The sequence below is a fragment of the Sceloporus occidentalis genome, unplaced genomic scaffold (genome assembly GCF_023333645.1).
Source record: "Sceloporus occidentalis isolate IW3139 unplaced genomic scaffold, rSceOcc1.0.p SCAF_5, whole genome shotgun sequence".
Taxonomy (NCBI): domain Eukaryota; kingdom Metazoa; phylum Chordata; class Lepidosauria; order Squamata; family Phrynosomatidae; genus Sceloporus; species Sceloporus occidentalis.
In genome coordinates, this window is record NW_028316985.1 from 177,780,139 (window position 1) to 177,795,976 (window position 15,838).

General features: G+C 41.1%; 1 protein-coding gene across 3 annotated transcripts in view; it reads right to left on the minus strand.

Annotated features, from left to right (window-relative positions):
• LOC149313207 (annexin A3-like) overlaps positions 1-15,838 on the minus strand; it is a 28,171-nt gene that overhangs the window by 4,124 nt on the left and 8,209 nt on the right. For all 3 annotated transcript variants that reach the window (XM_089526268.1, XM_089526269.1, XM_089526270.1), the window contains exons 3-10: positions 14,481-14,568; positions 12,877-12,971; positions 11,980-12,093; positions 9,813-9,903; positions 4,558-4,637; positions 4,279-4,335; positions 3,031-3,124; positions 1,149-1,244 (exon numbers count right to left, since the gene is read on the minus strand). In XM_089526268.1, coding sequence (XP_089382394.1) covers positions 1,149-1,244; positions 3,031-3,124; positions 4,279-4,335; positions 4,558-4,637; positions 9,813-9,903; positions 11,980-12,093; positions 12,877-12,971; positions 14,481-14,568 — 715 coding nt within the window. The remainder of the gene's footprint in view (positions 1-1,148; positions 1,245-3,030; positions 3,125-4,278; positions 4,336-4,557; positions 4,638-9,812; positions 9,904-11,979; positions 12,094-12,876; positions 12,972-14,480; positions 14,569-15,838) is intronic.

A 15,838-nucleotide genomic window follows, 5' to 3' on the forward strand; every position in this document is an offset into this window, starting at 1 on the left:
AAGTTATGAATGTAAATCATGAAAGGATTTGCTAAAACAACAGAGTGATTGACAGGCTATCACAAGACTTTCCAAAGATCTTATGGACATCCTGATCAAAACCAGTGACACCTTTTTATTTTTAACACTAGCTTTGCATGCACTTTTCTCTTACTGCTGCCCTCTTGTGGGCAATTATGCAAATTGTATTTGCAGAGCTGTTCTTGCAGGCTCTTTATGAGACGGATGCGCCTCCTGAAGGAGCACTGCAGAAATAGAATTAACCTTCCGTTTGATTTCAAGCACAAAACTGGATTTGGATGGGAGTTGAATAAACAAAAGCATTTGGGTGCTCCAAAAATAATCAACACAAAGGCACAGTTAAAAACAACACCACTTTTAGAAAAAGACATATAAGCAAGAGGTTTTGAAATCTACATTACAGTGTGAAGCACAAACATTTGTGGCAGAAAAATGAGGTCCAGAGGAGAAGAAGGAAATGGGAATAGTTGTGGGTAGAGATCCCACATCAGGGTTACATCCACATGAGGTGTTACACATTAACTGTGCTATTTGACTGTTGTGTGGAATGGCAACATTATGCAACTGAACCAAGCCCCCAAGTGTAGGCCCAACCAAATGCATAGTGCACATTATTTATTTAAGACATTTCTATATCACCTTTTAGCCTATCAGGGTTTCCAAGGCAAGGTGCAACAGTTAAAAACAAAAAGGAGTATTTTTTTGCTTTGGAACAGGGGCTTCCATGTCAGGGGGCTGATGAATCTGCTCTGGATCTTTAATCTGATCTTCAGAAGGAGCTATCCAAAACCCTAAACTCTACCTCTAAAATAGGCTCATTACTTTGGACAGTTCCTGAAATATTTTGGATTAATTATCTCACCGACACAGAAGTCACTTCTACTTTGGATTACTTTTCATCAAGCAGCTTGTGTTTCACATTTTCTCCCCTTCTCTCCCCACTCTGGTCTGTATTGATCCCACTCTCCATTTTTTATCTTAATTAACACACACACAGTGACAGTCGCTTTGCAAAAGCACAAGACTGTAGCGTGCATGCAAGAATCCTTTATGCTACAGTATTTAAGAATAATCAGAAAGATATGAGAGACGCAGCAGTAGGTTAGCTTATCTCAAGGTTTCCTTACCAATGGCCAGCAGCAAGTCTTCAAAATGTCCTGACAATTCACCTTGTATACTGTCTTCTATTTTCTTTCCACCGATGTTTCTGTATTCATCAAAGGCTTAGACATGGAAAAAAATGAGAACAGTGCTGTAAATAGCATGTACTTTAAAATAACTGAGCACAATGATCCAAGGTATTTTTTTTATTTCAATGCTCTTTCATGATCTCAATCTTTTCTCTCTCTCTCTTTCTCCCACTCTTTCTCAATTTTCTCCAGCAAAACATACAAAGGACAAGATCTCATGGGTGACATGTGAATCTCTGCCAGTGTACTCATGCTATTGGCCCATCAGTAAAAGCTACTCCTTCTTCCTCAGGTGCAGAAGGGTATCCACATGATGCCCAGTTGGACCCACATAGCAAATCATGGCTGGGGATGGGGGTAGAGCTGTGTCTCAGTAGCATTTGGCTGCATTTGCACATCTAGAGCAAAGGTGTGCCTGGAAATGCTTACACTGGTGTTACTGGGTATTACACCAGAATAAGCCACCAGTGGGATTCTGGTCAAGAAGATATACCTTCCAAGATTGCACAGGACACATGTGGCCAAGCAACACCAGAGTATGGTCAAGAGGGCAAAAGTTATTAATGAGGAAGAATAGACAAGTTAGGAGAGACTGTGCCTGAGTCTACTGGAAAAAGCAGGACTCCATCCCTTCCTCTCCTTTCCCCTGTGCTGGCTTAACTGTGCAAATGACATTTGCAATTTGAATTCAATTTGGAGCAACTGAAATAAGCTGAGGGAAAAGGGGAAGGAGGAAAAAGGAACTGGGACACTTTAAAAGCAGCTTAAAAAATGTGAGGATTCATCCTGTCCCTGCCAAAATGGGACAGTTGGTCAGATAAATTAATATACTGGTTGTAGTTCACAAAATTTATTCATCTCTAGTGTGTACAGCTGCAGAGGTAGACTTGGAAGTGTCTGGACGAAGCCTCATCAAAAATATAATATGTCCAATATATTTGGGGCAGGGCTTTGGATCTCTGTTGCATTTTGGGATTTGCATATATACCTGCTAGCCTCTTCCTTGCTGCCCTAGCTCCGGCTGAATGACTGGAGCTACTTTTTCAGTCCTTGGTAAATTAAAACTTTGGGTCTTGGATAGGGGAGAAATGGTGTGTCATTCTAAGACCAGTTCAGAATTTCAAAAATGTATACAAACACACTGATCCCAAAATGCATAATTAGGAGAAATGTGTATGAGAAAAACCACACCAATTTCCCTGCAGGAAGGAGAAACTATGGCCCAGAACAGATGGGCCTTTGAGGCGCCCTCATCACATGCGGGAGTTGCCTGGTGGGCGGAGCATGTGAGGAGGGTGCCGCAGCTGCGGTGCACCCACCAGACCAGGCGCGTAATGGTGACATCGCAGCTGCACCGCTTCCAGACGAGGCGATGCAGCTGCAACATCACCGCGCCGGCTCTTTTACAGTTATGTGCTCTGCCTTGCCAAAGCCTATGAAGCTTATATTGAAAACACAATTGGCCCTCTATAACTATGGACTTTTTTATCCATGGAGTCAACTATCCACAGCTTGAAAATAATATATATATAAATTCCAAAAGGCAAACCTTGATTTTTCCATTTTATACAAGAGGCACCACTTTACTATGCCACTGTATTTAATGGGACTTGAGCATCCATGGATTTTGGTATCTATGGGGGATCCTGGAACCAAACCCCAGTGGATTCCAAGGTCCCACTGTTATTGATTAGTCTTAAAGGTGCCACAAGAATCCTTTCCTGCCAATTATATTGTCACAGACTAATGCAATGATCCCTCCTCTTTACTGACTCATTCAATGAATTAATACACTGGCAGATCTCAATTGGCCTCTTACTTAGTTTCAGTTGTGGAAAGCTGCTGAAGCAGAGAACTTCAATGAATTTGTCTTCATCAGTCCCCCACCTCTTCTCACCAGCGTTATACAGAATCTAGAAGAAAAAGAAAAGATCTTTGAATGAGGTGTAAAGACGGCTGTGCTCTTTGCTTCACCTGTGGAGTATAGTATATTTGACACATGGTGCAAATTATTTTTTTAATACCCCCTCCTCTCTTCAACAGCCTTTGCTGGGTCTAGCAGAGCTGTTGCCTGGAAAAGAAAGGGAGGCAACTCACTTCCATGCCCAGCCAGCAAAGCCATCAGACCTGGAAGGCAGCTTTTACCACCAATGTGCTGGGTGATGTCCCCCTCTGAGGTGTCACCCAGTACAGCCTCCATCCGTGGTTCAGGTCAAGCATCAAGCCAAATTAAACACAAAATCACTAGGTTATACAGCACAATTTAATTCTGATTAGCTTTTAAAACTAGTGTACCATTAAGGTTGCTGGGAGATATAAGGGACACGGCTACAGTATAGCCTGGAAACAATTGTGTTTTGTATGTGAAAAAGAGCACTTTGAATTGTGCTTGGCAGCCAGTGGAGCTGTTGTAACAAAGCAATTGTGTGCTCTCTGTAACCAGCCCTAATGAATAATCTGGCTGTAGATCAGCTGAAATTTCTGACCGCTATTTAAAGGCATCCCCATATAGACTACATTACAGTAACCCAGAAGTGATGTAACTAAGGTAAACACCACTGCAGCAAAGTCAGAATTTCCTAGGGATAGGTGCAGTCAGCCCACTAATATCATGCAAGTGCATTCCTGGCCATCAGGATAATAATAATTATCATCATCAACAACAACAACACCATCCTCCTCCTTCTAGACATACATTTCTGTACTTCAGCAATTGTATCAATGAATGAATCAATGCGCCACAGTTTGCTGGGTAGGGGGAAGAGTCCATGTGTAACCTTTAGCTGTGTCTGGCAATTTATGCATATATATATATATATATATATATATATATATATATATATATTACAAAGTTGAGGCCAATCCATGATCTTGCCTTACAAATGCCAAAAATGTATAAATCCTGGAAGAAGCCCTCCATGTTTTTAAAAGGACGTCCCAATGAAGTATCCAAAGCCCAAATTTTCTTGCTTTGATTCAAGTTCAGGAACAAGATCAAACTTTTAACAGTTAGGGAACAGTCTAATTTTGGAATCCAACAGCTAGCTTCTTTCTAAACAGCCCTTACCTGGGCATCCTTCTTTGCAACCTGTTCATCTGCTCTTTGACTTTCATCTCGCCTGCTCTGAAACAATAAAGAGGGAAAGTTTGATAAAACCAAACTTGCTGCTGACAAGAGCCAAATCAGAACTTCTAATTCAGAGGTGGGCAACTGTGAGATTTTTTGGACTGCAACTTCCATCAGACCTTGCCAGAACATCTGAATTCGTTGGGTTGTGAATAGGGGCCTCTCGATTCAACTGTGAATGGCCAACACATTACACAGCTTTGTTGAAGGATCACTTACATCTGCTAGAGTTAACAGTGCTTTCCTGAAGTCCCCAGATGTGTCAGAGCTGAGATCGTCCCCAAGACTCTTCTTATAAACTAAAAAGAGAAAGTCAAGAAGAAGAAAAAGTTCAGCTCCATTTGCTGAAACTAAAAGCAGCAAGGAACACAGCCTCAATGTACAGCAAGGGCAAATGTATATTACAGTTTCCTGGCCAATTAGTTCCCATCCTTCATCTTGTGAAGGCCACAGAAAAGTCAAGAAATAACTTTGGACAAGGCTTTCTGTGATGGATCCCCTCTCCAGGCTGGCCCCATAGTTCCAAACCCTTGGGCTCCTGTTACTCACCTTGTTCTTTTTACTCTCAAGATCCCTCCCTTGATCAGGTGCTTAGGCCTCAAGATGATCCTTATATGGACCCGTGGGTCCACTGTGGCATGGGTGACCAGACTCTTTATCAAAGGTTAACAGGAACAGCCCAACACAGTTGTAAAAATAGAATGAACAAATAGAAGTTGATTATGGGCTGGTACAGACAGGCACAATACGTTGGCTTTGGGGTGGCATGGGGGCATGGTGTACACATGACACATGCCCTGATAACAGCTGCAGGAGTGCTGAAAAGCCACGGAAAAGGCAGGGTTTTCCGGCACAAAGAGGAGTGGCATTTTGCTGCTTCTTTTTGCACTGGAAAAAAGCCAGATCAGGGCCGGGGCATGTGGTTGCCACTGCCCCAATCCTGTGATCAAAGTGGTGATATTAAGCCGCCTCTTTAGGGCTGTCTGTTTCAACCCTAAGACACATTTAGATTGCACATTAACCACTGAACAATTTAATAATTTGAAGTTTCCCCAAATCGTATTCTATTCTTCCTCCTGGCTGACTGTCCAATCAGCGTTTACAGCTTTTCCCTCTCTATTTCCCCTATTTGCTGGCTATCTTTTCCCTATCTCTAGACCATCTTTCTACTATCTCCCTGCCAACATTTCTTTATCTCTATACCAGAGGTTGCCAAACCATGGCTTGTGGGCCACATGCAACTCTTTGACATATAATATGTAGCTTGCACAAATATATTAGTTGAGTTCCATTTTGCTTTACAATTCATATAAAAGATGAATAAAAATGTCAAGCTTTATAATTATATACTGGATATAAACTAAAGAGTTCAATGAATTAAAACATAGTTTAATGTTCATAGTGAATAACAGTGGTGTCACTAGAGTTGGTGCCAACCAGTGCTCAGCCATGAAACCCACTGAGGGACCTTGGGCAAGTCGCTTGCTCTCAGCCTCAGGGAAAGGAAATGGCAAACCTCATCTGAAGAAAACCTTCAGATGGGTTCGCCTTAGGGTCACCATAAGTGGGAAGCTACTTGAGGCCACAAAACAAAAACAAACTTTGGAAGAGCACATGTTTAAGTTCCTGCTTAAGTTCCCCTAAGGAAACAGTTGGATATTTTTGTCTAATGTGCAATATCTGCTAAAGCTTAAGGTTGTGTATGTGGTGCCATTGTGCATGAATCTTGCATGTAAATGCACACTGGACATTTGGTTGTGCATTCAGTTGTAGATTTGGACATTGCCTTCCAACACAAATGATGTCTAGCACAACTAAAGCGTAACTCCATCAGTGGAGATCTATACTATACCATCCACTATAGGACCTCAGCTAATATGTGCAAAATGCTCTGGTTTGTCAGTACAGTGGGTTCTCTATATTTGCTGGGGTTAGGGGTGCAGGACCCCTGTGAAAGTGGGAAAACCACAAATAAACACTATTTTAAAACATGAGAGAAAACCTCTCTAGGAATTTGTAGGTCCTTGGGTGCAACTCTGTGGCCAATATCCAGCAGACATTGGCAGTTTCTAGACCGCCAAAAAGTACGTGCTTGGCACGTACTAGGGTTAAAAAGGGGCATCCTTTCCGGATGCCCCTAACCCTAGTACATGCCGAGCACGTACAAAATGGCGGCCCCCATTCTACATGGGTGCTGCCATTTTTACGTAGCGGATGCTTAGCGTCCGCACATCTTGGTGCCATTATAACACCACAAGTGTGCCATTGGCGCTTTGCAGTCTCATAATGGCGCCACAAAAAGAAGCTGCTTTTTGCAGCTTCTTTTTGATGCATGAAGGAGCCACGCAGTTGGGTCACTGCAGCTCCTTCGCGCAGCAAATGAGAGTGTTGGTAGAATGCCCTTTTGGGCGGTCTGGAAAGCACCATTGATTACAGAACGGCACTGGAGGACCTACAAATGTCTAGAGAAGAGTTTTCTCCAAGAATCTCTGGGTCCTCTAGAGTGAGTTTACAGTCAAGATCTATTAGAGTTGCACAGGAGAAGCTAGAGATTCCCAGAGATAACATATTAATCAAATCTGCAAATACTCAAAACCGCAAAAGTCAAATCTGCAAATGTGGAGGGTTGACTGTAGTACTCTGAACATACTGTGTGCCTTCCAAGTCTAGAGCTGCTTTAGAGCAGAGGTGAGGAAGGAGTAGTCTTTGGGCTTTATGTGGTTCCTAGGGACCCATTTTATGCCCTCCAGAGCTCCTAGCTCCAGTTCCCCAAATTTAATTTTTATTTGACCAAAGCACACTTTAAAAAGCACCCAATTCACCAGAAAAACATGGGAATTTGGACTCTAGCATCTCCCCCACCCTTTAAGACTAGCCATATTGCAGATGCTTTCCAGACCCAAAAGTGCCACTGCATCACTTCCAGTTGTTCTAGGAGCAATGGTGCAGCCTGTGAAGGAGAGGGGGGTCACCGAAGTAAAATAGCTCCTATTCCCTTTACAAATGCCCACCTCTGCTTTAGTTTAAAGGATATCACTGAGCAATTAACCAGTGATCAATCATCTGCAATGCTGTCAGGGCAAGAGGTTTCCAGACAAGTCCATCTCAGCTCAATAAGCCTGGTATTTTTTTTATTTGCTGTGCTCAGCATGCATGACTCCCCATTAGAATAACCATGCACCAGAGTGGGATGCTAAATCTACTCCCAGTGCTGAGCTTTATCCATCTCACCAGGAAAACAGTCATAAATCTTCCAAATTATTAATCAAAGCCAGAGCTCGGCTACAACAGGAGAGCTGTACCTAGTCAAAGGAAAGACTTCGCTAGGCTGGCTGTGTTAAATTTCCCAATCCATCTTGCTCAGCTCCTCTATAGCTCAGCAATTCATCTTCAGGGGATGGAACCACCTCTCAAAACAAGATGGGATGAGTTGCAGGGAACAAAAGAAGGGCAGTTGGCAAGCACTGCAGTACAAGGGCCGCTAATGAAAATGGGATGCAGGTTAATTGCCCTTAATTGGTTATAGTGAAACTTCAGCACAATTAGGTTTAGCTGGATAAGGCCTAATTGAGTGTGTGGATAATTGGTCTTCAAGAAACCATCTATATGGCCACCTCCTTAAGCATACAAGAAGGAAAAAGGTCTTATCACTCCTCTTATGCAGGATCTATAGTTTAAGAGCAAGTGTGGTGTAGTGGTTTGAGCATTGGACCATGACTCTGGAAGGCCAGGGTTCAAATCCTACCTCGGCCATGGAAACCGAATGGGTGACCTTGGACAAGTCATGTTCTCTCAGCCTCAAAGGATGGCACTGGCAAACTCTGAGTAAAACTTGCCAAGAAAACCTCATGATAAGTTCGTTTTAGGGCCACCATAAGTCAGAAAGGATTTGAAGGCAAACAACAACAACAAAGTTTACAGAAAGTCCCACGTTCAATTCCTGACATCTCCATTTGAAAAAACTCACCAGAGGCAGAAGTTTAGAGAGCCTCTGTCGGTCATACTAGAGCTACTGGGCTAAACCGACCCATGTCTCACTCCATTTAAAAAGGCAGCTTCATATAGAATCACAGATGTGTTAGATATACCAAAGGTCATCCAGTCCAACCCTTTGCCAGTGGAGGCATCCACCTCTCAAACACCTCTAACAGGTGGCTATGTAACCTTTGTTTTGTTTGTTTTTTTAAAAAACTTCCAATGAATCCAGGAAGGTCCATAACATCCAAGATAGTCAATTTCACTGTCAAACTGCTCTTATCAACCATCAGGACGTTCTTCCTAAAAGAAACTCCTTTCTTGTAGTTTGAATGCATTGCCTCAAGTCCCACCCTCTGAAGCAGCCAAGAAACCACCCCACAAACACAAAACAAACAATAAATAAGCTTGCTCTATCTTCCCTGTGATAGCCCTCCAGATAGTTAAAGGTAGTTAGTATATCACGTCTTCTCTTCTCCAGACTAAACTCTCTCAACCATTCTTGTTAGGGCTTGGCATCCAGACCCATCTTGGTAATCTTCTTTTGAACATCTTCCTATTTGACAACAATCCTTCCTAAACTGTGATGCTTGGAATTGGATAGAGATTTTCGGACAGTTTCTTAGACACTACCTCCAACTATTCTAACCCAATTAACAACTCTGTTGTGTACATATTGCATAAAAGCAGAATTATCACATTAGTAGCTAAAATATCTTCTTTTCAAGGGCCAGCTAAAGGTATGTTGGGGACTGAGGTGAAACACAAGATTATTCCAGCTCCCCAATTCAACATTCAGGAGAATTTCATTTTTACATTACTGAAGCTGGGGGAGTGGGTAGTGGTGCCTGGGTGAATCTGCTTCAGGTTTCAGTCCAAATTCTATCCACAAGATAGGTTCAGCAACTTGGATAGCCCCTTTAAAGTTTGGACTAAAAGCTGAAGAGGTTTCTTCACCACACCAACATAGAAGCCACCACTTACCCCTTTGAAGAGGACTGTATTTAAGTCCATTGAACTAGCTTCCCTCAAATAAACAATGAGAATCATGCGGTCTTCCACATTGCTGGACTGCAACTCCCAGCATTCTTCACCAATGTCTACATGGTCTTCTGGCATTCAGAGCCCAATGGGATCTGGAGGGCTGCATGATTCCCCACTGTCTTAAATCATCCTGTTTCCTTCTTTACTCCAGATGAAGAATGCCCTTCCTGGGGCATTCAGAAAAATAGATCCCACACATTACAAAAGAAACCTCTTTAGTTAGTAATTTTTCTATTGCTATGGATATGGCAACTATATTATTATTATTAATCTTTATTTATACCCTGCCTTTCCCCCAAGACTTGGCTCAAGGTGCTTTGCATGTAAAAAAGATTACAATTAAAAACGTACAAAAAGACAATATTAAAACCAAATTAAACTGTGAATCATATTAAAAACATACACTGAAAGTCTGGACCTAAGCCTAATACTCATCCATTCAAAACTGCTGTTACCTGTATAGTAAGCCTGGGCTACTTCTTTCATTTGCTTGCTGGTCCTTGAGGCAAGGATTTCAATCAAGGCATGTTCATCAGTTCCAGTACCCTGCAGGGTTGGGTTAGAGTCAATTATTTATCAGTCACATTTCTATTTCACTTCTCCTCCCATGCATTCAAGGTTCAAGCTCTCATTTTCATTTGGTACGTGGCTCTCTTCTCCCCTTTCATTAGCACAACCACCATCCTATGAGATTGGTCAGGCTGAGACAGACCACATGGCCAAAAGTATGACCAAGCAAATTCCATGAATGAATGTGGCTCTTCCAAGTCCAATGCTGGAATCCAGGGATGGTCAAAATGTGGCCCCCTCTGTATAGGAAAAAAAATACTTGAACATAGGCTTGAATGAGGCATGCCCTTGGCCGTGCTCATCATTGGAGACAGTGGAGGTCACCCCTCTGTGGGTAATCAAGGGTGCGGATCCTATATCTGCAAGTTAGTAGGGGCAACTGTAGTCCCTAAATGATCAGCTATGATCCCAGGTTGCATGATTAGCATTTAGCACCATTCTTAACCCATGCAATGTGGTTTAAATTTGGCAGAAGTGTTTTTCCAAAAAAACCAGACACTTGCAAATTTGAATGGCATACTTTGGTCAACAGCATCCCCTACAAAGCCAATTGAGGGGAAATTTGGCATGTGGGAGGGAGAAAATAGGGGCTCGGAGGGTGAAGTGCAGCTCTCCTGGATCCCAGCAGAATGGATGCAGCCCCTGGATCTCGGGATGTTTATCACTTCTGCTTTAACCACTACAGTACACTATGAGGAATTTTCTACAGTAGGTTTTATCACAGAGATTCTTTTGGGAGAGAGGTAACAGTTAGAAACCTATAGAAGAAACTGCAACACTGGTACAGGTTGAGTTTCCATTATCCAGTATTCCAAAATCCAAAATATTCCAAAATACAAATTGTCCACATGGATGGCTGAGATTGTTACACTTTTGCTTTCTGATGGTTCAGTGTACACAGGCTTTGTTTCATGCAGAGAATAATTAAAAATAAAGTACAGGGGCTGCATCCTTCAGCCTGTGTGTATAAGGTATACATAAAAAATACATGAATTTCATGTTTAGACTTGGGTCCTATCTCCAAGATATCTCACTATGTATATACAAATATTCCAGAATTCAAAAAATCCAAAATCCAAAACACTTCCAAGCATTGTGGATGAGGGAGGTTCAACCTGTACACCAGAATTCTAAAAGCAAATAAAATCTGAATTCATAAATGTCAATTTTTAAAAACAAAAATTAGAAAAATCACTCTGAAGAAGAAAAAAGCAAGTCCAAAGACATTCCAACTGATTTTTTTAAACTTGCATTTTTACTTGATTTCGACATGACAGAGTTACGCAAGCACGTAACTTTTTCATTGAAACCACTGTGACATAACAATAAATGGGCAGTGTTCACTAGCATTAATTTAGGCATCAGAAAAACTATTGGTTAATGGAATAAACTAGGATCTAGGAAGCACTGATCAATTGTTTGCTTACTATCTTCACTGCAGGTATTAACTGCAGGTTAAAAGCATGGATTTTAAAATTGAGTCACCATTTGTGAAAGGGGTTTAAACATTGAAAGCCATAAAGAGAAATCTTTATAGTACAAGTGGAGCATTCCACATCACTGACATGAATGCAATGGTTTCTGCATGGATAGAACACTATATATGCATCAGAACAGCTCTGTGTATACTACAACTGAGAACCAAAAAAAGACCTACCAGTATGTATACCAGATGTCATCAAACTGAGAAAATAGCTTGTGGCTCCTTTACAACAGTTACAGCTGCTGAAGAGGCTAGCAGCTGTTCAGTTTATGGGTTGCCTTTTCAGTACATGGTAACTGTTGCAAAGAAAATAGCAAGCAAAAGCCCAGCTGTACGTCTGGCTACATATGTTATGTGCATGTATGGCCCCCTTTTTTTGTTTTTGCATTGTTGTTGTTTTGGATCCCAGCCAAAAATGTCCATATTAGGATAACTGCATTTAAGAGAAGAATTATTCCAATATAATGTGACAACCTTCAGTTCCTCAAAATAGCATCAGAGAAGTACAGCACGCTAAATATGAAGACAAGTAAAGGACCGAAGGAGAGACACCATCGTGGCAGACTTACTTTCATGGATTTCTTTAGTTGCTTAGCATCAAACAATGCTGGAGGTGTTACAAGAGCAACCATAACACGCTCTAGATTTCCTGACAGATCACCCTTCAAAGCATCTTTGAGTTCCTTTATTAAAAAAGAGAAGAGAAAGGGAGCTGTGAATACTTCTCACTATCAAAAACTCAGTACAAGCTCTTGCCATTTCCTGGCCTTTATTATTTTAATAACCTCCTATATCATTTCTCCTTTCATTTTGGCTTTACTTCCAAGATACCAGGAGATGTACCAGGTGTGTGGAGGGGTTCATATGACTGAACAGATCTCTGTTCAAAAACTCCTTACACTTAGAAAACTAGCTCTTGAGGTGAAGCCTAGGACTGGTGGATAAAGTCTAGGCCTTGACATTCAGTGCTAAGCTCTAAGAACCAGAATTCCAGATATAGGCATAAGGCGCTTTGCTTTAGAGCTCTTTGATAATATGGCAATATAGCATAAATATCAATGTAACTTTTCAGTTGTACAGTATAAAGCCATCTTCTTATCCACTGTCAGTTTGTTTACAGCATAAATGCACTTTGTGTGTCAGTGTCATATTCTGGCTATCTATTATTATTATTTATTATTATTTACAGAAATGTATACATTATTTTGCTTCTAGACACAGATGAAAAAAATAACAACAGCATTTGCATCTTTCCTTAGGTCTAGCACTATAGTGCTCTTAATCAAGGGTAGCATAAATAAGTTTTTAGGCATTCATATTCACTGACAAGTGAAAAAAAGTGTTGTGATTCACTTTAAAGTGATATTTACTTTACAGTGGGGATCTGGAAGTATATGCCCATAATGACCACTCTGCATTAATGAACCCTTTCAGCATTGTACAGTACACTGTTTACCAAACTTTACCTTTCCTGCAGCTGCCTTGTATTCCCTGGCAATCAGTTGTCGCTGAGCATTTGATCTCCCAGTAATGATGTCGATCAGGGTTTTTTCGTCTGTGCCTAAAAACAAAACAAAACAAAACAAATGTGCATGCACACCACACACTTATGTTGTCAAAGAAAAAGTGGCTGAACTTCCCAACAAAAACTTCCACGTTCTAGTGACAACTTTTACACCTCCCCCAAGCTAGAATGCCATCAGAGCATCTCCACTGTCTAGTTAGGCAAAAATGGGGGTGGCAGAGCTATTCTTTTAATCACACAGACCCATTCAATGCTCTCTCACACACTCACACATTTTTCTGTCCCCTGCCCACACACACTCATTTCCTCTTATTTTCTCACATTCTTTAATACAGGGGTGGAGAAAGTGAGGCCTGTCAGCCACATGTAGCCCCTTACAGGCATTTTGAAGGAACCCAAGGGCACCCAGCACTTTTTTAAAAATCCAAAGAATTCTCAATTTAATATATTGTTATTGGTATTATTAGCTATTATTATTATCCTGCCCCTTGGGTGTCACGTTTCCTTCCCCCGGCAACCAGGATGTAAATCAGACCTTGAATAGAAAAGCTGAGTTGAGTTTCTGTTTACTTTCTGCTTGGAAAACCAAAGGCCTCTCATAGGTTTTAAACAACCTAGAGAGAGACCCCAAAACATGAAGCCTTACTGCATGAGAAGAAAAGGCTGAAATGGAAAGTAAAAAGCAGTGGCTTTCTCCCGTGCCTCACCATATGATGCCATAGCACTTCAGTTTTCTTCCTGAGGGAGATGATAGTAAAAGCGTGCCTTTTGTCAAACAGATTGTTCCAGCATGACAAAAAACACTTTTACGACCATCACCAAAATTATTATATATAAAATTATCTTCAGGCTATGTGTACAATGTGAAAATGTAACATCAATGAATTTCATGTTTAGATTTGGGTCCTATCTCCAAGATATCTCATTATGCATATGCAAATATTCCAAAATACAAAACACTTTTGGTCCCAAGCATTTTGGATAAGGGAGTCTCACCCTGTGTCTCCATTCAGGGTGCTGAGAGTGTCACTCATTTTTAAAAGTTATAACACAGGCCAAATTCTGAGTGCCAGGAAGTCTTTTTGCCCCTTACAACCTCTAACATACATGGAAAACTGAGAAGAAATGCTTCAGACATTATTATGTTGTTATCCAAACCATGGGGGTTGGTGAAACACTGGGAAGCCAAAGCAGGGCAGGCTCAATAGTTTGCTGCCTTAGGTAAGGTCCTAGCTCCAGGTACACAATACCCAAAGCTAAGTTATTTTGACTCTAAACAAAAATGCTACAAGCATCTGTCCCCATTCCTTGTAGTTAAAATTAAATAACAAGCCATTTATGCTGCCATTTCATGACACCCGAGAAAATGCCAGAGGCTGCAGCCATTTAACTGTACCTAAAGATAGAGCAAGCTCTGTGCCAAAGTAAAGGCCCAGAGGTAGAAATTCATGTTTGCACAATAATCCTTTGAGAATAAGAGCTCATAAACAGCTCCTCTGCCCTATCATCCTTGCTGAACCAGGAAAGGCAATGGAAAATATTTACCTATTCCCCTGATTGCTTTCCGAACTGCCTCGGCATCTCTTGATGCATTAAAACCAGGGTAATCCCGTATTGTCCCTCTACTGCCAACCTAAAAAAGCAAAGAGGGGGAAAGAGAGAAAGAACATGAATGATGGAAAGTCAATGTCACATTATTCAGGAAATTCACTTTTGGTTGAGTTTAAGAAGCCCACTGAGTATAACATTAACAGGATTGGGGCTTGGGTCTATAACTCAGAAGCAGAGCACATGCTTTGCACATGTCAAAGGTCTCAGGGGTTCACTCTCCAGCATCTCCTGTTGAAAGGATCTGGGGCAGCAAATAAAGATAGACTCGCTGAGCAAGCTGTTAGCAATGATTAGACAAATAGAAGAGCATAATCCACTTTGCCAATTATGAGATGATCACAAAAGTGTCAGTTTATTAATATCGTAAAACAAACCTGCCAATATAAATTTGCCTCCTTGTCTTTTCCTCCCCTTAAAGAGGGAGAGGAAAGTTCACTTGGGTGTGGAGAAAAAGAAAAAGAGGGAGCTTGTATGATGTCAGCCTTTCAGGAATGTTGATAGTATCTTTAAAAGACAAAAGGGATTGGCTTGAATATCCCACAACCCACAACCTGAAATTGTGAGTTCTGAACATGCTCAAATGCAACCACTGTTGGCAATAACAAAAGATATACACAGCTTGCACATTCCTGGGATGGTCCCTATCTCCATGCATGTTGGGTGCAGCACTGTGCATTGTTAAGAACATAAGCACTGCCCCTTTGCTTTTCACGGTCACATTTGAAATAATGCATTTAACAATAATGTTTATTTATGTGGCCCTTTGGAACATTAAACATATATAATTTTAAATCAACAATAAAACACAACACTATAAAATGCTAAAATAAAATATGCTAATATACTAAAGACAAACTCCCAATCAGTCACTACATTTCATTAAAATTGATCTTTTACTGTTTCCTTTTGGCTTACCCTTCAGCAGAGGATATACAGTCAGCCCTCCTTATCTACAGATTTTTTTTATTCACTAGAACCATTTTTTATTCACTAGAACCAAACCCCAGCAGATAACAAGGGCCCACTGTACTCCTTCCCTGCAAATGTAATGGTGTGTTTTTGTTGATTTTAGCATTCATCCTTATATTGCATTTGTACTCGTATACCCTCCACAATTTCACAGATGAAAATCAAGTTATTGGTGGCCAAACAACATCAGAACATGGTTATTGAGAAAAACATACAAGGTAGGAGATGGTGCAGCAGTTTGCTTTTTCCTAGGTCCACTGGGAAGGGCAGGATTCAGACCCCTCTTTTCCTCTCTCCTCTGCTGAGTATAAACTACTTTTACC